Source organism: Miniopterus natalensis, chromosome 7 (assembly GCF_054644295.1).
Source record: "Miniopterus natalensis isolate mMinNat1 chromosome 7, mMinNat1.hap1, whole genome shotgun sequence".
NCBI classification, from domain to species: domain Eukaryota; kingdom Metazoa; phylum Chordata; class Mammalia; order Chiroptera; family Miniopteridae; genus Miniopterus; species Miniopterus natalensis.
In genome coordinates this window covers 57,342,286-57,367,976 of record NC_142087.1, presented here as the reverse complement: position 1 = coordinate 57,367,976, position 25,691 = coordinate 57,342,286, and the positions used below count along the sequence as shown (strand labels likewise).

Genomic DNA, 25,691 nt, shown 5'->3' with positions numbered 1-25,691 from the left:
CTTTATTTAGGAATGTGAACCCCACTTTGTTTCCTGTAGCCCACTCGGTGGCTGCCACCACTTTCCCTCCCCCACTCAGAAATGGTACTCACACTTTTTAATTAAAGCACATCCTCACAAACACATTTCTCAAACTCAAAGCAAACTTTGTGTTTCAGACACTACAGAACTTGCCAAATAAAATGGATGCAAGGAGAAAAAAGAAACTGAGACTACACTGTAGAGACAGAGCTGTGAACAGGACAATGGGAGTTGGGGGACACAGGAGCAGAGCCCCTCTGAGCGACAGAAATGGAGACTGATGGATCCCTTTCCTTTCTGGTGAAGGCTCACGAGGGAAAGTGAAAAACACTTAGCGTTTCTCACCTTCTGCAGGCCAAGGCCGCACTTCTGCAAACGTGATTAGCAGTCATAATAAATCCCATGTTAGCTGACTAATATCTGACCCACAGCCGGCCGGGAGCCACTATGGCCCTGCCCCCTATCAAGACGGGCCCAGGACTTTCAGAGCTGCGGGTTTTGTGGTTTGCATGCCTGGCTGGCCACCACGAGAAGGCGAGTTGTTCCCCCTGGGCGGGGTTGTCCCTTGGGGTGTAGTGGTCCCCCGTGTGTTTAGCCCTGCCGCCAGGTGAATAAACGGGAAATGTCTCCTCCTCCTCTGGCTCCAGTATTTCTTTGGACTGTCCTCGGATCTAGAGTGAACCTCCCTGGCCCTAAGTGGCCACTACAGTTGTAGTAGTCCTTGCACGACACTCGGCCTGATCCTATGTGTCACAGCTCACTATCCACAGCCAAACTCCTCTCGGCAAACCCAGAGCCAGTGCCCATCCTCTCCAACACCTGTCTTCCCTCCTAGAAAGCTATCATCCCTGTGATTCTTACCAAGTTTACTGAATACAAGGTTTCTCATGATCAACCCTCCTTACTAGCTGTGTTTGCCCTTGTAGATTTCATATTAGTCCAAAAATTATTTATAGAGCTCTACTAACATGGTACTGTCTAGCCCTGGCCAGGTAGCTCAGCTGGCTGGAGCGCCGTACCCATATGCCAAGGTTACGGGTTCGATCCCCGGTCAGGCACATACAAGAATCAACCAATGAATGCACAAACAAGTGGACTAACAAGCCCATCTCTCTCTCTCTCTCTCTCTCTCACTCCCTCTCTTCTTCTCTCTCTAGTCAATAAATTTAAAAAATTATAACAAAATATGGTACTATCTATGCAAAGTGTTGTGGAATTTATAAGGATTAGTAAGATAATACAGTTTTGCCTTACAGTAATTCCAGCAGGGTTCAGCAAATTTTGGCCCGAGGGACAAGTCTGGCCACGCTATTTGTTTACATGTCATCTATGGCTGCTTTTTTATTATAACAGCAAAATTGAGTTGTGATCAACATCAATGCTTTTCAAAGCTGAAAATATTGACCATCTTTCTTTACAGAGTCTGCCAACCTGTACAGGAGATGCAAGTATAACAAAAACGCCCACTTTACTAAATGCCAATTAAAAAGCTAAAACTAAAGAATTTCAAGAATTCAGAAGGTTGCAGAGGTCACTTTCGACAGGGTTGTTTTGAGAAAATGTTTTTGGAAGAGGTGCTAATAGCAATAGGACTAAAACAATGAGAACAGAGGTGGGCTAAAAGCTTCTAGGCAACAAAAAATGATGTATGTGAAGCAGGGAAAGGTGAGAGAGGATGGAGCTTGCCTGTTACGCTGGGCATAAACTCTCCTACAAAGATATGCCAAGGCCTTTCACCTTTACCATTTTCCGTTTTACAGAAATCACAGTCCATATGCCTCCTAGTTACACGCTTCCTTTCCAGCTTGCTAAAGAGACAAACTCACAGATAAGAATTTTGTAACAAATAAACACTACCATTAATGGCATTCTCTGAAACGCTGGCTGCCTTTGGTGAACCTTCTTAATCTTCTCTGTCATTTGATATTTAGTATTTATTTAGCACCAAGAGAATGAGACATTCTTTTCCTGCCAAAACCAAGTCACATGGCTATGTACCACAGTCACTTGCGAGGATTATGTGTTGCTCTTCTCATTTGTGTCGATTCCTTTCCCAAAGTCGCCTGAGGCAAAAAGCTAGACGGATTACTGGGACTCCTAATCTTAAAAGACAAAAATGCATCTGGTTAAAACAGAGATGATGTATTACACCCACAGGTCCAGGGGAGCTATTTAAAAACTCAGTTTGCATCAAAAAATTTTTATTGCAGAAAGACAATTTACACTTACACGAACATGTAAAAATATCTTGGGCTCAATACTAAAAGCTGCTGCTGTATTACCTTCTGGCCAGTTATCCAGACATGGCTGTTTTTATATCCTGTTTTATGTATTTACAACTTAGAACTGTGAACTATAGTTTTCAAAAAACATCACCACCAGTATTTAGAAGAGAAAATAAATGTATTATTTAAAATAAGCTGTAAAAGAGCTACAACATGTAAATCTTTAAGTATTATAAATTAGGTAAAAACAAACAAATGCGACCCTAGCTGGTTTGGTTCACTAGAGCGTTGCCTGCAGACTGAAGGGTCCCAGGTTCAATTTCAGCCAAGGGCACGTACCTGGGTTGCAGGCTCAATCCCCAGCCCTAGTCGGGGTGTGTGAGGGAGGCAACCAATCGATTATCTCTCTCACATCAATGTTTCTCTCTCTCTCCCTTCCACTTTCTCTAAAAAGCAATGGAAAAAATATCCTTGGGTGATGATTAAAAAACAAACAACAAAAACAAATACTGGAGGGGGAGAGAGGGATAGACAAAACAAAAAAAACCCACCTTCTAAACTAAGACAATCCAAATTCATATAACCATTCTCCTGCTGTGAAGAGAGAACGGAAAAAAGGACATTCCAAACTCAAAGGCTACAATGTTTTACTATTTCAACATAAAATTCCTCCCAAACTCTCATATGTACATGAGCCTAGAATAAGCTTCTCACTTCCTAAATTATTAACAATGTGTACATTTGAAAATAAGTATATACAATATTTCAAAGCAAAACCTTCAAGACCATATTTAAGCAACTTGACATCCAAGGAACTGAGACACCATGAAACATTTAGGATTCGAGGTATCTTGAAGATTAAATGTCCTTTCTCCCTTGTTATTCTGCAGTCTTCATTATACACAGGTTGCTTCTAAGGTAGTTTTCTTACAGAGTCAAGCATGTTGATGGAACAAACCCAGTTTCATTTTCTCCAGTACTATAAAAATTAACACAAATAAAGAAACAAACAAAATAATTAGCTTCACTGTTCACAAAGAAAGATAAACAGTCTATAATTTTATAAAATGCTTACAGATGAACACATAATTTTTTTTTTTACGGAAAAAAACACCTTAGTAACTTATTCCAGTCTTTAAAAAACAGTCCTCGCCCGGCCGGGCGTGGCTCAGTGGTTGAGCGTCGACCTAGGATCCAGGTGATCGGGGTTCGATTCCTGGTCAGGGCACATGCCCGGGTTGCAGGATCAACCAGTGACTCTCTCATCATTGATGTTTCTATCTCTCTCTCTCACTCTCCTTTCCTCTCTCTGAAATCAATAAAGATATATTTTAAACAAACAAAAAAACAGTCCTCTATTAAAAGAAGTTAAAGAATTACTTTATTGAATGCCATGAAGAAGATTCCAATGAACCACAAGATACAAGATTCCTGACACTTGGCTTAAAAATCAGTTTACATGAGAAAATATTTTAGAGAAGAAATATTCGCTGACTGTATGCTCAAAGTGACCCAATTATTATTACATGGCAGACAAATCCAGCTCTAGGAAGGCAGAAATCCCACTGAACTCTGCGGTGGCAGATAATATTTTGAGGAGTGTGCTTAGTTCTTGGTGCAACATTTTTAGAGAGGTGGTGAAAACCTGTAGTTTATTCCACAGACCACTTCTACAACTACTTCACTGCACAACCACTTCATTCCAGAAAAGGTTTGGAAACAAATCAAAGGAAGTAGTCCTGAAGGAATAAGACAGGCCCAATCAAGAGTTATTTGGGGGCCAACACATGAACAGTGTTCAACATTAAAATATCCAGTAGAATGAAAGAAATCAGCATTTATAGCAGCTATCTTGTGCTGGGCACCCTTCCAGTCATCTTGTATGAGGCTTGTAAAGAAGTGTGGTGCTTATAAATTCTTTGGTTACTAGAGGGACTGGGGAGAGGGAAGGGATGGGGTGGAACGGGTCATTGGGGAGAAAAAGGGACATCTGTAATATTTTAAACAAAACAAAACAAAACAAAACAAGAAGTGTGGTGCTGCCCTCTCTTCATTATTATCATCTCTAAATTCACTCAGTGAAATTGATGAAGGCTACCTACTACTTCTGAGGACTATTAAATGAAAAAACAGTTGCCAAGAGTTAATGGTTGTCTTTACTGTGTACGGATGCTATCAATCGCCCACGCTCTGGGTAAGGGCAACTCTAGTCATTCTGTCAGGGGAAGACACACTGAGTCACCCACACCTCATGTGCTCTCTTGTTCAATACCATTCGTGCTGGCATGACCTCATAGAGAATGAACTGAGAATGCTGTTTCTGTGTAATTTCACCTCATTACTACTCAGGGAAACATGAGGGGGAAAAACCTCACTAACAAATGTGTCTGCGTGTGCACATGCGTGTGGATGTGTAAAAATGTGAAAGATGCCAACTGATTTTAATTTGATACAATTTAATGTAGCAATTCCAGAAAGAATATGGTAAGATTTGTTTTTAATGCTAATAAAAGGAATGTAATTTACAATTTAAGAGCCTGTTTAAATGTTTTCTTAAAAGCAGTATCAGAGAAAATAAAAGTAAACTTCTCGAATGGTCCTTGGCACTTGTGTAAAACCACATACAGTTAACTGGTGCCTACTGTGTGGCAGGGATGATTCAGCTACTTAAGACAAAATGTTCATATATAGGAAGAATCATAACACACACATCCAAACATTAGGCAGATGGGTGTGGAACTCATCCTAGGAAAAGAGCAAAGGTGTACTGGCTGGTGGGGAGAAGAAAAGGGTTGCTGGGTATGAGGAGCTGTCACGTGGACAGGTCATTAGAGCTACTAAGAAGAATCTTTGTGGTTGCTGGTGGAAGACAGAAGATGAATTGCAGGTTAAAGGCAAATTGTGAAGGGTCCTCACTGACATGTTAGGAAGTCTAAAAATCTTGAAACAATTAAAAACTGCCCAAGTGTATGTATGTTTGTGTGAGAGAAATGCTGCTATTAAATAGATGGTTCTAATATATTTCCTAAAAAAATTAGAGATAACTGTGTAGCAGAGCCAGTCCCAAATATTCAACTCCCAGTACATTTGAAGAATTTATATAAAAGGGTTTCATATAACACAGAGGGGCAGGAAAAAAAGCAGTATAACAATTAACCTTATTAAAAGCAATTATTGAACCAAATAGGCAAATCTTACCACGGATTACATTTAAGTGTTTGAAACTTTCCTTAGAGAAGATAAGGAAATTAAATTTATACAGATGAAAAATGAACTGCAGGACATTTTAGCTGAAAATTATGGGACACTCTGCTGACTGTTGCTATTACAATTTTTAACTGATCTGAACACCTTACACATTTGCAATGTAGCAAGTGCCTGTGTTATGTGTTTAAACATCATGGGTTTAGTGGGCTGTGTGCAGAGTGCTGACTATAGGGCAACAGGAGAGCACATGTGGGCCAATAAAATTCAAGACTGGTTTTTGGCCAACGGGCAAAATAAATGTTATCCCATATTTATCATATTTATCTCTGATTAACTGTTTTCAATGCCTCCTTTTTATATCATACTCTATGGGCTGTTTGCTGAAGTTTTTCTTTTGATGGTCAGAGGAAAGATTTAAGGAAAGTTAAAAGATCATTTAAAAAATTTACAGGTAAATTAAAAAAACTAGCTCCTCACAATAAAATTTATTCATATCTAATAAAGCTTTGATGTAGAATGGGAAACACGAAGCTACTGTCTATTTCCACAATCCAGGGTTTGAATTTGAATCTGAACTGTCACCTATTAACCTTGAGACCTTGGGCAAGTTATTTAACCTATCAAGCCTTGGTTTCTCATCTGTAAAACGGGCCTGGAGATACACCTACTTTATAGGTGTGAGGATTCAGGGGGGTGATACTTTACATAATTCCTGGCACATTTAAGTGCTGAATACGCAGTTGTTATTACTGTTATTGCTGTTGCTCTGCTGCTGTTCTTATTCCTCCTGGGATAACTGGAATACGTGAGGAATAGGTCGAGACACAGAATGATACCAGTTTCGCATGACATGCTGGTGTTACGCTATTTACTTAAGCCACTGGCCTGGGAACGATGTCTCTGTTCTTCCACAGAATTCAATATGCTTTGTTTTGTTCAATGAAATATTTTACGGGGCTGCTCTTTATTCCTAGTGGTAAAATAAGGTCCACATATAACATAAACTCAGAAATGATGCTCTGTTCTCTTCTCCTTTGGGCATCTTTTGTGTCTATGCCTTTTCAAAGCAGATGAGAGAGTAGTGCACTTACAGCACAAACATCCCACACAGGGCTTAGGTCAGCACGTAAAGGTAAAACAGGGATATAAACAAACAAAATTACAAGGAAAGCTCTTCAAAAGGCAACATATTAGAGACAGTCATCTCCCAAAAAGTCAAAAACAGGAAGCTTTCCCCCTAGCATGGTGCTGACGCAAAAACAACAAAACACCCATTTCCTCGAGCAGAACAGGGCAGATAGCGCACTTGGAGGCCATGCTGTACAGAAATAGCAAGAACCTGCGGTGCTGGAGTCCCATTAAGCAGGTGAGATGCCATGTCATGGGAGGCACGTGGGATCTGAAACTCTTCTACGGGGGAGTGCCTCTTACACTTAGAGGACATAAGGTCTTCACGGGAAATGTCAGGCAGAATAACACACCATTTTCCTTCTTCCATTGTGTTTTTTTAAAATTAAAATCCCTTCAAATACATGTAAACTGCCTTCCTTTGGAGAAACGTGCCCGCTGCCTCCGTGACCCAGGGTCTTCCTCCTTGAACACCACAGGGCTCAGCAAGCACGCTTGCCAAATGGAAAGCAGTCGCGCGCTCTTAGTACCCTGAGCAGGAATTCAGGTAAACTTTCTGAACCCAATCTGTTCTTATATTTTTACATTCAGTCTGCAAAAAATACATCTCTGACCCCAGTTAGCCTACCAAGATTCATTCAGTTAGATTTAATGTGTATCAAGACTGCTGGGAATCATACCCCATTCTCCAACCTCTACCATCAATCAGTGAGGACAGAGACAAGCAAAAAAGGAAACAGGGAAGAAATGGGCTGCGGTGTGACAGTCCTTGTTTTTGAGCTGTCAGTGACCCCAACTAAGTGATCTCTACCCTTCTATGCAGGAAAGACTAGAAAGCCCACCAGAGGTGATTTCAGCAGGGAGAAAAGTTCTGATGACGTCATTTCAAAGACAGCGCCCCAAATAAAAGTGTTTTTCAATGGAAAATTTGTAACACTAATAGGGTGTGGCTAGGCAGCAAATACTGCAGTGTTTAATCTCTACCCTTCTCAGGGAATGGCATGAGGGAAGAGAATAAAATAAACTTCAGCATGTCACATAATAGATGGATCTGGCAATTTTTAAGTCTTCTTTTAGAATATCAGTTCTTTTGTGCTAAAACAACTATAACTTTTGTTAACATTTGCATCAGCCTTCTTCCATTTTAAAAAACTGATTTCTATAATTCATAGTAATTTACAGGAAGGCACTAAAATTAACCTAAATCCATTAGCAATATGCATCCTTAAAATAAATGCTGAGTGACAAAAGATGTTGATCACCAGAATTTGTGTGTGCATGTGACTTTTTAGTATCAATACTTAGAAAATATATGTAAAAATGTGAGTTTCAAAAAGAACATAAACTTCAGAGATTAGTTAAGAACCAGGTACTTCTGTAACTTTATAATTTAACCAGACTTATGTGAAGCTAAGCCCTTATTTAGTATCTCTTGTTTCCTTCAATGCCTAATCAAGTTCCAGTGAAATTTAACATCCTTAGGTTACTCTTATTTTGATAATGCTTCAGTGGCACAATAGTTTGGGCACAGGGGACATATTTAAGGAAACCTGAAAAATAACACGAGCATTTTCAAGCTCATTTCAAGAATAAAGAACATGGGATTCTGGTATGAAGACCTGAATCTGGTAAGCTAGGAAACAATTTTTATGTGGTTTAGTCTTCTCATCTATAAAAGGGGGTAATGCTAAAACTCATTTAGATGGTTATAGTAAGAATTATATGATATTAAAAAATGGGGAAGCACAATATGAAGCACAAAGTTCAAATAAATAAAGGCTACTGCCTCAGATACTTTTACAAAATGGAGCGCTGAGATATCTAAAAAAAGTTGACTACATAAATATCCACACTGCATCAAACCTCCACTTTTACCAGCCTAGAATGACGGTGGTCCTTCAGTTTCTGAAAGCATCCAGGTATTTGCTCTTAAACTCTTATTCATGTGTTGTTATTGCCCTGTTTTTCTACACTATTTTGTTATCAAGGATAGATCCTAGTCCAAAAGAATTTGTAACGACAGAGGCTGAAGTAATTTTAAATAATTGTTCAAAATTTCTATATCTTATTTATTTTACTAAACAACTAGAAAACAGGAATCTAGGAAACAGACATAATGCTTCTTTCCAAGACATATAATTATCTATTAGTTAATGGTTATAAAATGATCTTTCCAATGTCTAACTTAAGAGTGTGCCCATCTCATGCTTTCGCTATGAACAGAAAAGGTACATGGAAAAATTCTTAGTTCTGAACAAGTTCATAATTTAACCATTGGAACAGGGGGAATTTCCTTTAGTCTGTGTGGTAGTCGATATTAGCTTTATATATGGAAAGTAATTAACTTTTGTACATCTCTGACATTAAATTTAATTTTTACCTCTGTATCAATCACTTGATAGATGTGGAAACTGGGGTCCAGAGATATTTGTAAACCAAGGTCCCTTTATTACTACCTCCCCAAATAATAGTATGGTCCCTTTTTTATCAGGCTCTTCCTCTCCTCTATTTTTAATACAAAGAATGAAGCAAAATAGTCCTACTAGTCTTAGATCCAGCTAGCAAAGCAAAACACACACCTTATGCAAATTGATAAGAGAATTTCAAAACTAGACCACTATTAATTTTACGGAACCTGAAAGCTCAGACCTGAAGCTGCAGCACATTAGATGAGTGGCAGTTAAGTCTTTAAAGATGACACTAATCCCTCTCCTCCCTACACAGGCACCTTCTCCTCCCATCAAGAGGTGGAATCTATTTCTTCTCCCTGTGAATCTGGCCTGGTCATGTGGCTTGTTTTAAGAGGCCTTCTACTTCTTTCTTGGTCTCTTGGGGAAGAAGGTGCCATGCAGTAGGCCAGCAGCTGGGGCTAGAGTACTGTATGGTTGGATGATCGCTACCCAGGAAAAGATCAAATGTCACAATTCGAAGTACAGTTTCTATGGAATATGTGTAACTTTCGCACCATCATGAAGTTGAAAAATCTTCAGTCCAGCCTTCATAAGCCAAAGACCTTCTGTAGCTTAAAATGTTAGCAGGAGAAAATGATAGAAAAGGATAATTAAAGAAATGATTAAAGACCCAAACAGGCTTGAAGACATACTGGGTACTGGGTGAGGGAGAAGTCCAAGCAGACAGGCTCTGAGCCTGGGAAATTAATCAAAGTATTATTAACTGTGTGAAAAAGTCAGGAAAGAGTTCACAAGGAGAGGCGTGTGAAGGTGTGGGAGAGAAAAGAGGCCCAATTTTTCTGTGTGCTAATCATTTTCAGAATCATCATTATGAAATTCATAATTAAAGCAGGTTTTAAATCTAAGGTCTGCCATCATTAGCTAGTGCGAAAAGGTCTTCCCTCAGTCAGTCATTTGTATGAAAGATGCTATATGGACAGACCTTTTCAGTGTGTGGTATGCTCTGCTTTCTTAGTCTCAAAATCCACTCCTAGAACTTCCCCATTCACAAAACCTAACAAGTGTTTTATTTATTTATTTTATTTTATTTTATTTTTATTTTAAAAAAATATGTCTTTATTGATTTCAGAGAGAGAGAGGGAGAGGGGGGAGAGAGAGAGAGAAAAACATCAATGATGAGAGAGAGAGTCATTAATCGGCTGCTTCCTGTGTGCTCCCCACCGGGAATCAAGCTCGCTACCCGGGCATGTGCCCTGATCGGGAATGCAACCGCTATCTCCTGGATCATAGGTTGATGCTCAATCACTGAGCTACACTGGCCTGCCCCTAACAAGTGTTTTAAAGTCTCACTTTCCAAGGCCTTTATCAAATCCAAAGTCATTCTCAAGAAGGGTTTATAATGACCACTGAATACAAAGGACAAAGACACTGATGTTGACACTCCATAGTTTACCATACAATTTTACATTCCAAGAAAATTTAGGTGGAATGTTTTAGAGTTAAGTATGCACGAAACATGTTCATATCAGCTGGCTGGTGAGATGTCAAAAAGGCTAAACAAAACAAACCCAAAAAACAAAACAAAACAAACCCAGAAGAGACATCAGTGGGCTTGAGGAGTGTGGCTCTCTGAGGACTCTGGAGTAGCACATGGAGAAGCTGATGTGAACGCCCTACCCTCAGGGAACTCACCTGGGCGAACTTGTGAATCTGTTCCACCACTGCAGCGAACAAGGCGTGGACACTCTCGTCAATCAGACTCTGCATGTAGTGCACGGCCTCCTCATCGGACAGGTCTAGACGGAATTTATCCTGAACCTAAAAGGTCACAGTCTATTAGTCTTTAGTATAAAGAAAAACAGACATATTGTGAAGAGACAGACTTAAACTAATAAAGACATTACAAAAATTATGAGCTACTTCTATGCCAAATAATTCGTAACTTGTAAGTTTTGAATACTGTTCAAGTGTGGAAGTTTATTGTTTTTGCTATATGCTCTTTATAAAAATTTTAAAAATTTATGGATTGACTTTAGAGAGAGAAGGAAGAGGAAGGGAGGGGGAGAGAGAAACATGGATCTGTGGTTCCCTTATTTATGCATTCACTGGTTGATTCTTGCATATGCCCTGACCAGGGATCGAACCCACAACCTTGGCCTATCAGGACAATGCTCTAACCAACTGAGCTACCTGGCCAGGATGCTTTATGTTCTTTATGTGACTCGATCCTTGTTGGTGGCAAACATTTTTTAGAAAAAGAAATAGAAAATACGATACTGTTCAGCCCTATAGACTTAAAAGTAGATTAAAAAACTGTTCTTTTGCCCAGCTGGGCGTGTCAGTGGTTGAGCGTCGACCTGGGATCCAGGCGATTGGGGTTTGGTTCCCGGTCAGGGCACATGCCCGGGTTGTGGGCTCGATCAATGACTCTCTCATCATTGATCTTTCTATCTCTCTCTCTCCCTCTCCTTTCCTCTCTCTGAAATCAATAAAGATATATTTAAAAAAATAAAAAAATAAAAATAAATAAAAATAAAAAACTGTTCTTTTAATGCAAAGGCGTGCTTTATTCTCTTGCATTTCAAATCTAGAACTACTACATTTTAAACTGTGATATTTATGAACACTCTCCTTTACTGTTTCCCTGTAATTCACTGTGAAATGGATACAGCACGGTGAGGCTATATTGATACCCTCCCTCACCTTCACTGCCTAGACAAGAACAGGAACTATGTCAATCACTGGCAAAATAAACTAACCTACATCTTCTAAAATGCTCCTTTCCTATACCAGTTCCCAGTACATCTTCAAAGAACTACTTCAATTGGTCTATAACTTTCAAAGACAGAGAAATTTTTAAAATTCATTTAAAGTTACAGCTGATTCTCAGTAAGTACTAGAAAAATATGTAGACATATATGTGACAATGGTTACCTAAAATATAAAAGCCAGGTACTGAATGACTACTTTGTGCAAAGCACTGCAAGACTGCACTCGGCTCCCAGATGGCTCTGAGGCAGAGAACATCTCCATCTGTAAGATGCAGAAACTGAGGTACGCAGAATTTATGAAGCCAACCCAGGGGCCCTTAACTGATAACGGGCTTGTACTTCCAGACAACCTTACACCACTGCATCTAACCATTCCACTCTACTCCTTTTTCTTCCAGCATAACTTCCCAACATTATTTTGAGTTATTGTCAAGTTTATGAGGCAACTGATTACATCACATTCTTGATAAAACAACAGAAAACAAAGAAACCTTTTCTGAAATACCCTTTTGGGGGAAACTATAGTGAAGTACCTTTATTCAGGGTTCACTTAACTGAAACTAGAATACTCAGCTTGGGAGCACTAGTCTGAAGGAAAATGACTAATGAACATGCTTTATTTTTCTTCACAAAATGATTTGCTTCATATTTTGAAAAATAGTGCCATAAAGATGGCTGGTAACAAAGGGCACTGTCATTAATAAAATCATGACTTTCTAAAAGAGAAACTGAGATGGAACACAAGATCTAATAAGAACAAGAACAACCTAACTTAATTGGCAGAAGAAATTGGAAGACTCGGTTTGACAAATACTGTTAGAACTTTCATAAATGGTTTCTGAACACGAGTGAAGCCAGGGAAAAGTGACATATGACAGAGATAAATGGGTTTAAAATAAACAGCAAAACAGACCCTAAGAACAGCAATACCAAGAAAAAAACAAAACAACTTCTGAAATCAGGGGCAGCCATCAATTACAGCTAGGGAAATTTTCATCAACCAATTTGTATTTCTTGATGAATAAGTTTTAGTCAATAAAATAATAAAATAAATGAAAAAATAAGCTATGCCAAAATCTAGTGTGGTAAGTAGTCTATTTCCTACGAGCACATAAAGGTGACTACTGGATAAAATAATAAATGAAATTCTAATAAGATCATAATTTTCTAAAATGGCTAAATAAAATATTTAGATTAAAAGCCCTCTCCTTGTTTGCCAAAAACTTATAAAATTAGGTAAAAAAGGATTAGCCCCATTCACGTTTGCAACAGTCTGAATATCTGTGCCTCCCCCAAATCCATGTTGAAATATGAATGCCCAATGTGATGGCATTAGGAAGTAGAGCCTTTGGAGGGTATTTAGGTCATGAGGATGAATCCCTCATGAATGCGATTAGTGTTCTTATGAAACAGACACCACAGCGCTCCCTAGATCCTTCCACCATGCAAAGCTAATAAGAGGCCTTTGACCTCAAAAGGCCCCTCGCTTGACCACAATGGCCACCCTGATCCCAGATTTCCAGCCTGCAGAACCTTAAGAAAAAATTTCTGTTGTTTATAAGCCACCTAGTCTCCGGTATTTTGTTCTAGAAGCCTGAATGGACTAAAGATAATGCTCAATCCACAAGGGTATCTTTCTAATAATGTACAGAACCAGTTATGTCAGAACTCAGAGCTTTTAGTGCCAATTACTGAATTCAACCACCAGAGAAATTCCATCCCTGGCACTGCTATTGCCCTTTAGCAATTTTATATACTCTACAAGGTAAAGATCATCTTACGTTATTTTTGGGTAAATAAAATGTTTTACATACACTCCCCTCCCTCCCTCTCAATGAATCAAGAGTCAGAAGTTAATTTGGACAAAAAAAAATCTTCAAATCCACTACACCCCCTCCCATTTCCTGCTGAAACTCATGGTCAGATAGTTCTGAAAAACTGTTCACCTATGTGACAGCTTTCCTTTGTTCTTCTCTTTGCAGGATGAGTGAAAAAGCAGGTCTCTACTCTCCTGATACAGTAAGGAACCACTGTAACCATGGGTATGGATGGGAAGGATAAAGAATGGCTGTTTTCTCCTATATGCTATTAGAGCATTTTCTTTCTGATCCTTAGCATGCGTGGCCTGGGAGCCCCAGGAATCAGGTACCCTATTAGGAATATTAAAAAAGAGCTAAACTTTTCAGGACAAAAAGTAAGGGCCGTGGTAGAAAGTTTTCTCTCTAAATAGAGTGACCTATTCTTATGACTGCGGGTATGAACAGGGAAGGGGACTGAGCTGGCTGCAGAGGACTTGGGAGCCCGTTGTATTCTGCAATATGAAAAAAATTATATGCAAGGTCTCCTTCTTAATTTGTGTTACTTAAGAATCTAGGGGCTGAGACAACAAGGGGAAATGGGTTGTTAAAACCGTAATATCTCTCCTAAATGAAAAGTAGACTGCAATGTTCAATGATGTAAAAAAATTACCTTTTTCACAGTTTTATCTGGTTCCAGAGCAATATCTGGAATGTTTGCATCCACCATCAAGGAAAACAAGTTCAAAATCAGATTAGAATACCTAAAAGAGAATGGGGGGGAAATAGCAATGCATTAGAATTCTGCAGTGCTAATATCCAGAACATTCCTAGAAATAATGGTACCTGGATCTTTATAATTATTACTGTTACTCAGAAGGAAAACAGAATATAAGACTATTCACCAGCTGTCTCAATGAAAAGCAAGCCTCGAAAAAATGTCTTATTCTGGGCTCTAGACATAATACCATTTCTAGGTCCCACGCTATGGAACAAACTTTTGGAATAACCATCTAATGACTCCCCCCCCCCATTTTTAGGGAGTATCTTCTTTTTGATGGGGTCTAAAGAGAATCCACTTTATACCTAATTAGCATTTCATTACGCAGTGAAGATCAGCCTTTGCTAAATGATAAGAGTCTGCCAATTTAAGACCACCTCAGTGTCATGGGCCAATGAATGACAGGGAAATACTGCCATCCCACTAATCATTCAGGAGTATCCTCCAGGGACACTAATCACCATTTTTAGGGCCACAGTGACTGGGCTAAATAAAAACAATGCTAAATGAATGAGAAAATAGCTGGTACTCTGCTGTACTACAAACGGGCAAGATGTTTAAATGGTGTCATCTCTGGATTACATTGACCTGGCAGGAACTAATGGTTTATCCCCACCAATCCTCAGACTTTTCATCTTATTCCAAGTGTTCCTTTCCAAAGGAGGAGCTTGGGGGGGGGGGGCGCAAATGAGTACACACAGGGTACGGTCCACCTCCTGCTGTCCCAGAACACTCTCCTTGAACAGTCATGCTCTCAGCAGTCCCTTAGCACTATAGGGACAAAAGGAGATTTTTAAACCAATGGTAAAGTCACCATGACTGCTGGGTTTTCTTCGGTAACATACAGCTGTTATACTGTACACAGGAAATGGGAAGACAGACCTTTCTGATTAGAGTTTCAGTTTCAGCAGGTGAGATTATAGGACTGGGTAAAAAATGCCTAAAAGTTTGGAGGGAGAGACAGTAAGTGTGATAACATTTTGGGCCCATAAAATTCAATGGGGAAAGGAGAAAAGTGAGAATATGTGGTAGATTATATGTGGTGCAGGGTGATGAGACTGGAAATATCAATGAGGCTGAAGACTTGTAGGAATGAGGACACATCCAAAAAGAGCTGCAAGGACAGCTGGTGTTGGTTAGAGGGTAGAAAGCTTGAGATCAGGATCTTAGGAGGGGCAAATTAACTAGTGCCGAAGGAGGGAGTGGCCAAGGCTGGGTCTAAATGAGGACGAGACCCTAAGAAGGCAGGTCATGGCTGGGCCATTCACTTGGATGCTGAAGTCACAGCAAAAGACGACAATGTTATGAAGAAGACGACAATGAAAGTTTACATTGAATGACGGTGTGATCTCATGGTGTGTGCATGTCTATGCTTTTCTTCTGTAAGAAAAAAGAAAAGAAACGGCAAGGAAAGAAACAGTTTCAAAGTGGCATAAGGAGCAAGAAGGGCACGGAGCCCTTCTCTAAGCTCTGTGGTCTGTAGGATATGGAAATAAAGAAGAAGGTCCACCTGAGAGGGCTGCAAGGACCAAAGTGTCTGAAGAGTACAGCTGGCTGCTACATGTTATGAAAAACAGATGCTCTGTCAGTGAGCCCCAATGACTCAGTCTGCGTGTTGATTATATACATTTCCTCCCTATCTTGCCACAGCAGAATCTCAGGAGTCTGCCAGCCCAACACAGGGGAACACAAGGCTTGTTTCTGTTTATTATCCTCTTCAAGGGTATTTTTCCATCACTTTCAGAGTGGGAGGGAGGGAGGGAGAGAAACATCGATGTGAGAGAGACGTACTGAATGGTTGCCTCCCGCATGTGCTCCAAGGGGGGCCAAGGATCAAGCCTGCAACCAAGGCACATGCCCTTGGTCATAATCGAACTTGGGACCATTCAGTCCACAGGCTGCCGCTCTAACCACTGAGCCAAACCGGCAGGGCACAAGGCTCAATTTTGAAAAGGATATTTCAGAGGTTCTCAAACCTGGTTGCTCATTAGATGCACCTGGGGAACTTCTTGAAACTATCAGTGCCTGGGCCCAATCCCAGACCAATTAAATCTGATGGGGTCCAGAATGACTCCCCTCCCCTAACGCCCATGGAGCTGCCCACGTGATTCTAAAGGGCAGCCAGGGTCTATGTGAAAACGCCTGCCTTTACATAAACATAATGCGTTCCTTTTTTAAAGGCAAACATTAATGTGTTCTGGATTATACATTGGTTTAAATTTAACCACACAAGCGTCTATTATTATAGCAAAGGGGAAGCGAATGTAAATAAACAAAAGAGAATATTCTGTAAGAACCTTAAACATCCAATCACTCTGTGGATAGTATGTCACTACCTTGACTAAATGCTTTACATGTTGCCACTGACCTGCATTTTCCATTTAAGACAGAACAAAGTGACCCAAAACATAAAGTATATATTAGAGTAGTCATTCAATATCCTACCCCCCAAAACCAGACTTAAAGGTTATTATGAATCTGTAAAACTATTATCAAAATATATATAAGATTAAGTTTAAAAAAATGATAGAATTAGAAAAGTGTACAAAATCAAGTCTGTAAGATGTAAGGATGGATGTGACATATTTAATTTTTTTAAAGGACTGGGTTGAGTAGTGTTCAAGGAAAATGCACCCTTTCTTTCACCCACGTTTATGCCAGCACCATGCTACTCGTTACACAAAGATAGTCTACGTTTTTCAGGAAAAAGATGGTCTACATTTTTCAATACTAAAAATAGAAATACATTTAAGTACATCAAATTAGATTTTTAGTGTTTCAGAGGTCTATTTCCTATACAATCTATCCATTTTGCATGCAACAATTATCAAAGTGGAATCATACAAAAAAGATTTTTTAAATAAATGTACTGTTTCAAGGAGGGTAAACATGATGAAAGGAGATGAAAGGAAACGCGATCAATAAATTCACTACTATTTGGTAACTAGGAAAACATCCTCAGGACAATGTAAGAACTCTCCTTGATACAGTTAAATGTATTCCTAATTTCAGTATTTTCACTGAAAAGTTTAGGCCATCTTTGTATCTTCAGTGTCTAGCATAAACATGGGTTAAGAGAATGAGTTGTTTCCCATGAACACTTATGATTTAAAATATTTTAGCATTACTACTGTTTCCACGGGAGAATATTCAAAATAAATTGACTAATTACTGGTATAATATGTATTGATAAATAATATATTTATAAGAGACAATAAAATGTTATATGAAAATCACACCATAAAATGTGTTCTGTCATCTGCACAACTGTAACCACTTAAAACGTAGTTCAAATGAAACTGCTGTTTATGTGGTCCACTCTTATTCAATGGTTTCCCGTTGCAGAAATTAATCAGCAATCAACAAACACCATAAAAAGGAGATGGTTGGTCTTACCTACAAACCCTAATAACAAACATTCAAATAACTTGAGCTCCAAACTTTTGACTACCATCTTATGCCCTAAAGTGAATTTTTACTAAATGAACCATCTAAAACACACCATTAAAAAATAAATGTTGATCTAAATATCAGGGTCCAGCTAGTCTTTACTGAACTACACTAGCATTTTTTTTTTTTTAATATATCTTTATTGATTACAGAGAGAGGAAGGGAGAGGGAGAGAGAGATAGAAACATCAACGATGAGAGAGTCGTCATTGATTGACCGCCTCCTGCAAGCTCCTGACTGGGGATCGAGCCGGCAACCCGGGCATGTGCCCTGATGGGAAATTGAACAGCGATCTCCTGGACCCTAGGTGGATCAATTGCTGAGCCAACCCGGCCAGGCTACACTAGCATTTTTTAAAATGAAAATTAAAACAATTTTCATGAAGTCTTAACATAAAATTATTTAATCTCTTTGTGTTTTTCATAATAGTGAGAAAAGTTAGCTTTGTCTCCACATTAATAACCTGCCTCTTTTTTCTCATCCTACTGAACTGCTATTAATCCATCACCAGCGACAGTTTTTAAAGCACGTTGCTTTCCTTCTGCTCTTAGTACGACAGGGGACCTTTGCCATTTCTCTAGTTATCATCTCATGATATGTCACCTGCCTCCTCACTGAGATTGCCATGGTTCCATCTAGTTTTCTGTAGGCTCTGACTATTTAAACACTCCAGATATTAAAGTGGCAATCTCATCTTTCTGAAAGTGCTTCTGCAAATCAAAAGAACATTGATCTTCTCATTATTTCCTTAGCACTTCTGGAAAGGAAGATTGAGGCACTCTGCAACCCAAAGGAGAAGTAACGTGGCTATTTGTAAAATGCACGTTCAAGTTCCTGGCCTGTGGTAGAGACTAAGTTAACAATGAAGGCCTACTGAGTCAATGCAAAGACTAAAACTGACTAATATAGGATGGTAGTCATTCTGCTGCAACCAGCAGCATCAACATTACCTGGAAACACAGCCTCACCCCAGATGTGAAGCACACATTTTGGGGGTTCTCATACAAATACTGAAGGTTCTCATTCAATAAAAATACACTGTCTAGGCTCTAACCACTATATGATATTAGTAAAAGAGAAGACAGAGCCCACATTCACAGGCAACCCACTGTCACGGGTTATATCCTCACCTGGAAGACTATGTAGTATGTCCCCTAAGCTGGGATTTTCAGCTGGACCAAGAATATTTATTTTGCAGTTAGGTTGAACACAGAGTTAGAGTCAACTGATCTTGTCATTTCTGACCAATCATCAGAGCCATGACCTGAATTTAACAAACATGATTTTGTTTTGTTTTTACTTATGATAGATGAAGGAAGCAGAGAAATAGTAGGATTGGAGAAAAAACAAGGGATAGTGAAAAATCAACATTTTTTAAAAGCCAAATGACTGATAAGGTGTTGGACAAAGTCATATGAACATTTATTCTTCGTTCATTTAACAAACTTCTGAATGCTCCTGAAAAGAAAACAGAACTAAAGCTGATAAAGGTGCTGAACAATAAAAATGACTGTATTAATATCACCCTAAATAAGATAAATCCTTCACTGATAAAGAAGTAGGAAGTCAGCTAGGGAGGAGAGTAATCCAACATTGTGATTACGATCCTTTGAGGCTGACCTCTGGGCGAGCTGAATGATAGGCAGCATCCTAACCCTTTTCTATCCCAGCACTGTCAAAACACAGAATATATTTTATTAAAATGATTTCAACCCACTGATTTCAAAGCCTCTGTGTTTGTGTAATCGCGTGTAATGCCAGTCTCCTGTGTGGCGGGATTTAGTAATCAGATAATTAGTGGAAAACAGGAAATTCTTTTTCCCTTTAATATCAGGCTTTTTATCAAATTAGACATCAAATGTACATTAAGACATACTCCTGCCTGTGTCATTCTAAAAAAGAGTGAGGCTAAAGAACACACACATCTGAACAACTGTTTCTTCATCTATGAAATGAATTTACCAAAATTATCTATGTCGAGCAGATCAACGTACCTTCGAAGGTGGAGGAAGGCGGTGTAGCACTGCTTACGGAACTCTTGGTACTGCTCGCTCTGTGTGCCTCCCATTCCTTCTACCATTTCTTTATTCAGCTTCATCGGAGGGGGAAGAGGCTTTGGATCCCGACCCAAGATATATCCAAAGTCTATGTGGAAGAGTTTGCCTAGGTGTTGATAAGAAACTCATTTGTTTCCTCAGTTATCTTAAGAAACAGGGAAGGGGATATGTCATACAATTGGTCAAGCAGTGTCTCTTCATAGAGAATACTCATTCATGGTGAAGTCCATTAAATTGCCGACCCTCTAATCCCAGGCTTGGGAGTAGCCTTCAGAGCATATTTTAGTTTGTTTCAACTCACATTCATTCGGATAAAATTATGCTTAAAATCATCCCACAGTAATATTAAAAACTTAAATCCTACTTTTAATTCTCCACAAAGTTGGCAATGCCTGAGCAAATTCTTTTAAGGTATTAGCATAAATAAATAAGTTTCTTGTTGCAAATTTCTCATGCTAAAGTTTAAGTGAACTACCCTTCATAGAGCAGACAATCATTTATTTGAAGTATTCCTAGGACGAAGCCTTCCTACAATTCATCAAAATCCCCACCACTCCCTGCCAAAAAATCCCTTACATTTCACATTATATTATTAGCTTCATCTGAACCATTTCCAACTCATCGGTGCCACTCATTAACTGCAGACTAAGAAACCAAGCACAGTATTCATATCTGCCAAGAGCTGAATACAGCTGCACTGCCCACGAAGACAAACCCTGGAGCTGTCATCTAAACTCACGGCCAGAGACCTAAGAATGCGGTCCTCACCCTGACTCAGGTGGCTGGGTGCCGTACTGTGCACCAAAAGGTTGCCCGTTTGATCCCGGTCAGGGCACATGCCCGGGTTTCGGGCTTGATCCCTGGTAAGGGGTGTGCAGGAGGCAGCCCATCAATGTTTCATTCTCACATGGATGTTTCGTTCTCTTCCTTTCTAAAAACCAATTTTAAAAATCTTTTTTAAAAAATGTGACTGTTCACTTTACAGAATGACTTACCATAGAATTCATAAAGCATCTTGTGATTTATAAGAAGGTATAAAATAGGCATACACCTATTTCTTTTAAAACACTTCGGCTAACTGTATATTAAAATTATTTATCTTTCTTCTCCACACTAAACTGTTAAAGAACCATTAAGAATCTTATATTCAAAAATCTTGTCTTACTGCCTGACCAGGGAGGCCCAGTTGGTTGAACATCTCCCATGCACCAAGAGTCCCTGGTTCACTTCTTCATCAGGGCACATGCTGGGGTTGAGGCTCTGTCCCCAGTAGGGGGCATGCAGGAGGCAGCCAATGGATGTTTCTCTCCCTTCCTCTCTCTAGAGTATTTTTTTAAATCTTGTTTTATTTATTTTTGTTACAGTTCTGAAACCTGGGCACCTAGCATACAGGAGCATTCAATGTGGCTATTTTGCATTTATTTAACCATTGACATCTCAATTCCACATTTACGGCTTAGACAACTTCTAATAACATTGTTGATATGAAACGTTTTCTTCTAGAAATCTGAAAGTTCTTATAATAAGTTGTTTTCTTTTAAAATTGTCTTCATTTCCATGAAGATCTATAATAAAAATAATAAAGGCCAGCCATGGACGCGTGGCTCAGTTGGTTGGAGCATTGTCCCGGACACCGAAAGGTTGTGGGTTCAACTCTTGCTCCGTGCACTAGGTTTTGGGTTCAAGCCCCGCTCAGGGTGTGTACGGGAGGCAACTGACTGATATTTCTCCCCTCCCTCTTCTTCTTTCTCTAAAATCAATAGAAACATTTCTTTGGGTGAGGATTTAGTAATAATAATAATAAAAGAGGTCAAATCTGGATCAGCAGGAAGCTACCTTACTACTAGTACTGGTGTGTTATTTTGGTGTTTTTGACTGAGTTAGTATCCAACAGCAAGGCAACTTAAACTATTGCAGGCTATTACTAACAGAAGCAGAATGTTTTACCTTGAAATTACATGACAGCATCCTGAACAATGGAGGTTATGAAGTAGTTCAAGAGAAAAGCTGTATAAGAATATTCACATGGGATATGATATTAACAGCACTGAACTCAAACTCACTCTATATTATCTGTACCATCTCACAGTGCAAGTGACAATTTAATTTAAATATTACTTCTCTCATATTAACGTTAGATTAAATTTTGCAAGTATGTAACATGATTTAATTTATAAATGTTTTTATTTTAGTTATGTAAGAGTAAATGTACAAGAAGTTAATACTAGGTTTTATGTAGTACATGTTTAAGACTATAAAACACAGTATGTCAACACAGGGGGTTTAATTTCTATTTAAAACAGTTTTGTGTATTACTCATAATTGAAAACCACCCTTTCAGAATCCCAAAATAGGCTCCAGGGGTCTCTAAACACAATGAAATCAATTTTTTAGAAAATCCCGAGAGTTCACCAAATTCCCAAGTGAAATCTATGATTCCAAAAAGATTAAAAAAACTAGTTTTAGAATAAGATCTGGTCATTGTAGTACTCACTGGGAAAGCATCATCTCCTAATCTCTCTCTCTTTTTAACTTTATTTTTTTGTTGAGATTATTACAGATGTCCCCGCCCCCTTTGCCCACCTCTACCCAGCCCCTGCCTGTCCTTCCCTCTGGCCATCACCACACTGTGGTCTGTGTGTCTGTGGGCTATGCATGTATGTTCTTTGACTAATCCCTTCACCTTCTTTCATCCAGCCCCTCTCCCCACTCCCCTCTGATGGCTGTGAGTCTATTCCACGTGTCCATGCCTCTGTTACTATTCTGCAACAGCATGCAGAAAACTGGAGAGTATTATGCTAAGTGAAATAAGCCAATCAGAGAAAGACAAATGCCATAAGACCTCACTTACATGTGGAATCTAATAAACAAAATAAACTTCAAACAAAATAGAAACAGAGACATCTCCTAATCTGTTAAGGTTCAACGGAATATGCTATCATTAAATTTTCTAAGATTTGGTGAAAAGTCCATGATCAATTTCTGTTAATGATTTCACTGCCTTCAACTAAATACAGGGTGGGGAAAAAGTAGGTTTACAGTTGTTCCTATGGAAAATAATACAATAATTAATAAATAATACAAGAATAAACTGTTTCACGTACTCACAAGTGTGAACCTACTTTTGCCCGAGCCAGCCTGTATGTATCCTCTGTCCAGCTAAGCTGAGCACTTTATTTTGTGCTTTATTCTCATTCTGGGGTCCCCATTTATTTTCTGCCTTGTTAGACAAACACCATCCTCCCCTCATTATTGTAAGTGCGGGTAAACCTTCTTTGGTTTTATTTAATTATTTAAGTATTGTTGCTTTGCTTTGAATGTGATTCTTAATGGTACTCATCATGTGAGCAGATAACCTATCTGACCAATCTTTGATTCAAAATTGCCACCATTAATGAATCACAACGTCCTAGCATCAAATGCTATCAGCCATCACCCACAGTTTATTTAATGGGCTCCATGCTTTTAATAGGACACTCAGCCCTACTTTTCATTTCCTTACAGGCATTAGTGGAATTCCAATGTCATTATGCATCGCAGCTTTCAAATGAAGAGTGTATTTCTATTCTTCTTATAAGAAAACTCTCAAAGAACAGGATTGCTGCTTAATTATAAGGCATAAAAGATTCAGTATCTAACAATGAAACCATTATTATGCTTTGCAAGTTCACAGAGTCATGTATTTTGAAAAGAGGCTATTAATGTTTCAAGAAAATGTATCCTCTTACATAGCAAACGGAACTGCTCTTTGAAAGTTAATACCTGTAGATGAAACTTGTAAGGATTTTAAAAATGCACTTCATAAAATTAAAAGTTTAATTAAGAAATTCAGGAAGTGTGGTCTTATTCAAGTCTATTACCTTAAATAGTCAAGAGGTAAAGTGTATACATAAAACAAACTGAATGTTGACAGTAATTATCTTGTCCCTGACCTATAATACAAAGGGGTAAGAGGAGTTAATTAAACTTTCCTGTTACTGGCATAAGTAACAAGAACTCATTTCTAAAATTGTAGCCCAAGACATTTGCAGACTTATAGATATAACAGAAATTAATAGTATTTAACAGAGTTTCTTAAATTTCCACTTTGTCTAATAATGAAATGTGACCAATGTCAAATGTTATTTATTTTCCACACCACTGCTTAATCTCCTTCTACCTCTCTTCTTCTATTCCCTATAATCCAACCCTATTTCTTTTTAAATCCCACAAACTTGAATGCTTTAAAACATATTAAAATTTAACCTCCCCTCAAATTATTCATTGCAAAACTAACAGTGTCTACCCAGCATTAAGAAATACATCACCTGATTAGAAAACTTACCAAAAAAAATTTAATATCGGAATCTACAATTTTACTTCAGTGACTGACTTCGGCTTTGCCATATAAAGAGCGATCCAAAGGAAGGTAGAGTGACTTCCCTCCACAATCTGACCTCAAAGTAATCTACCCAGCCTAGGGGTGTACTGGTTGCAAAGGCAGTGTCTGTTTCAGTTTCTGGGATTTGACTAGAGTATGTGCTTTTCTCCACTTGCATCACATACACACCCAAGACCTTTTTCATTACCCAACCTAAGTTACTTTCTCCATGAAGTAACTGCTAGCTCCTTAGGCACACAGAGTGTACTACCTTATCATTTTTTACTTCTTATGAGAAGAAACAATGTCCTTCTAAAACAAACTTCTTTTTAAAAAGCACACTTACAACAACCATTTTCTTTATGAAAAGGTTTCAGTAAACATGAGGAGACTTCTCGATACTGAATATTCAAGAAACTTTCAAAAGATAAATTTTAAGTAATGTATAAAAAGAAAACTATTCACCCGAAGACAAGTCCTTCTCATTATTTAAACAACTAAAGTACTGACCAAAGACTGAAAAAGTAATTATGGATAAAAGGCGAAGGTCTTATGTGTCTGGATCCTTTTCGTATACTTTAAGGAAAATCGAATTGGTAGATAACAGTACATCCAGAGTCTACAACAATAAAAGTGTAGACAGAAAAGAGGTTTTCCTGGAAACCCTAAGAATGGATAAAAATGACACAGAAACACCTGGTCCACTTATTCTAAAAGTACGCACTGGGTGCTTACTAAATACACAAGTTTTTATATACCTTTCTCTCATTTCCCAGAAAATAAACATGTACATTAAGAAAGTAAGTCTGTAGTTTTAGAATCTGGAGCATATTTAATCTACCTAACTAAGTAACTTAAATACAGATAGCTGAGGATGCACCACCATTTGAATTGTAACTAAGTTCTTTCCATGTAAGATTTTGAACATTATCAACAACTGCATTATGTCTTGAGGAAAAAAATAAAATAAAAATATAGTATATTTTTAAAATATCAAGCTTTACCTTAAAACACAGAAAGGACAACATCAAATCAATGATCAAACTGACTGCGTCTCTTTTATAACCTTTCCTATACTACTAAAATAAAGAGCTACTCAGAGAATTTAGAAGGTGGCAACTTTAAAAAGTTTGGGTTTTAGAGTGGGGGGAAAAAGAATTTTTGAAAAAATTATTCTCTTATCTCTAAAATTGTCATTCCAAATATCAGCTATGTAAGTCAAAAATGGAAAGCATTCTTACTTCCTAATGGTAAAGCAAACAAGCAAACAAAACCCAAGAGCTAACCAGCCCCCAAGAATTGTTTACTATGTGCTCAGTACCACAGAAAATTCTATTATGTATCTAATTCAACTTTCACAACACCACCAGGAGAGGGTTTCTATTACTATTTACACATTCAGAAGAAAAGATTGAGTCACAGATATATTAGATAACTTACCCAATGGTGGCGGGGCAATTTAAACCCAAAGAATTTGACTCTGA

The 25,691-nt window shown here is 38.5% G+C and overlaps 1 protein-coding gene across 3 annotated transcripts in view; it reads right to left on the bottom strand.

Annotated features, from left to right (window-relative positions):
- Positions 1-2,143: 2,143 nt before the first annotated feature.
- Positions 2,144-25,691, bottom strand: part of PIK3C3 (phosphatidylinositol 3-kinase catalytic subunit type 3) — a 110,281-nt gene continuing 86,733 nt past the window's right edge. For 2 of the 3 annotated variants that reach the window (XM_016225034.2, XM_016225035.2), the window contains 4 exons: positions 19,785-19,953; positions 14,233-14,323; positions 10,685-10,810; positions 2,144-3,225 (listed from right to left, as the gene is read on the bottom strand). In XM_016225034.2, coding sequence (XP_016080520.1) covers positions 3,211-3,225; positions 10,685-10,810; positions 14,233-14,323; positions 19,785-19,953 — 401 coding nt within the window. In that variant the 3' untranslated portion in view covers positions 2,144-3,210. Of the gene's footprint in view, positions 3,226-10,684; positions 10,811-14,232; positions 14,324-19,784; positions 19,993-25,691 lie in introns of those variants that run through there. The other variant, XM_016225036.2, reaches the window with a different exon arrangement.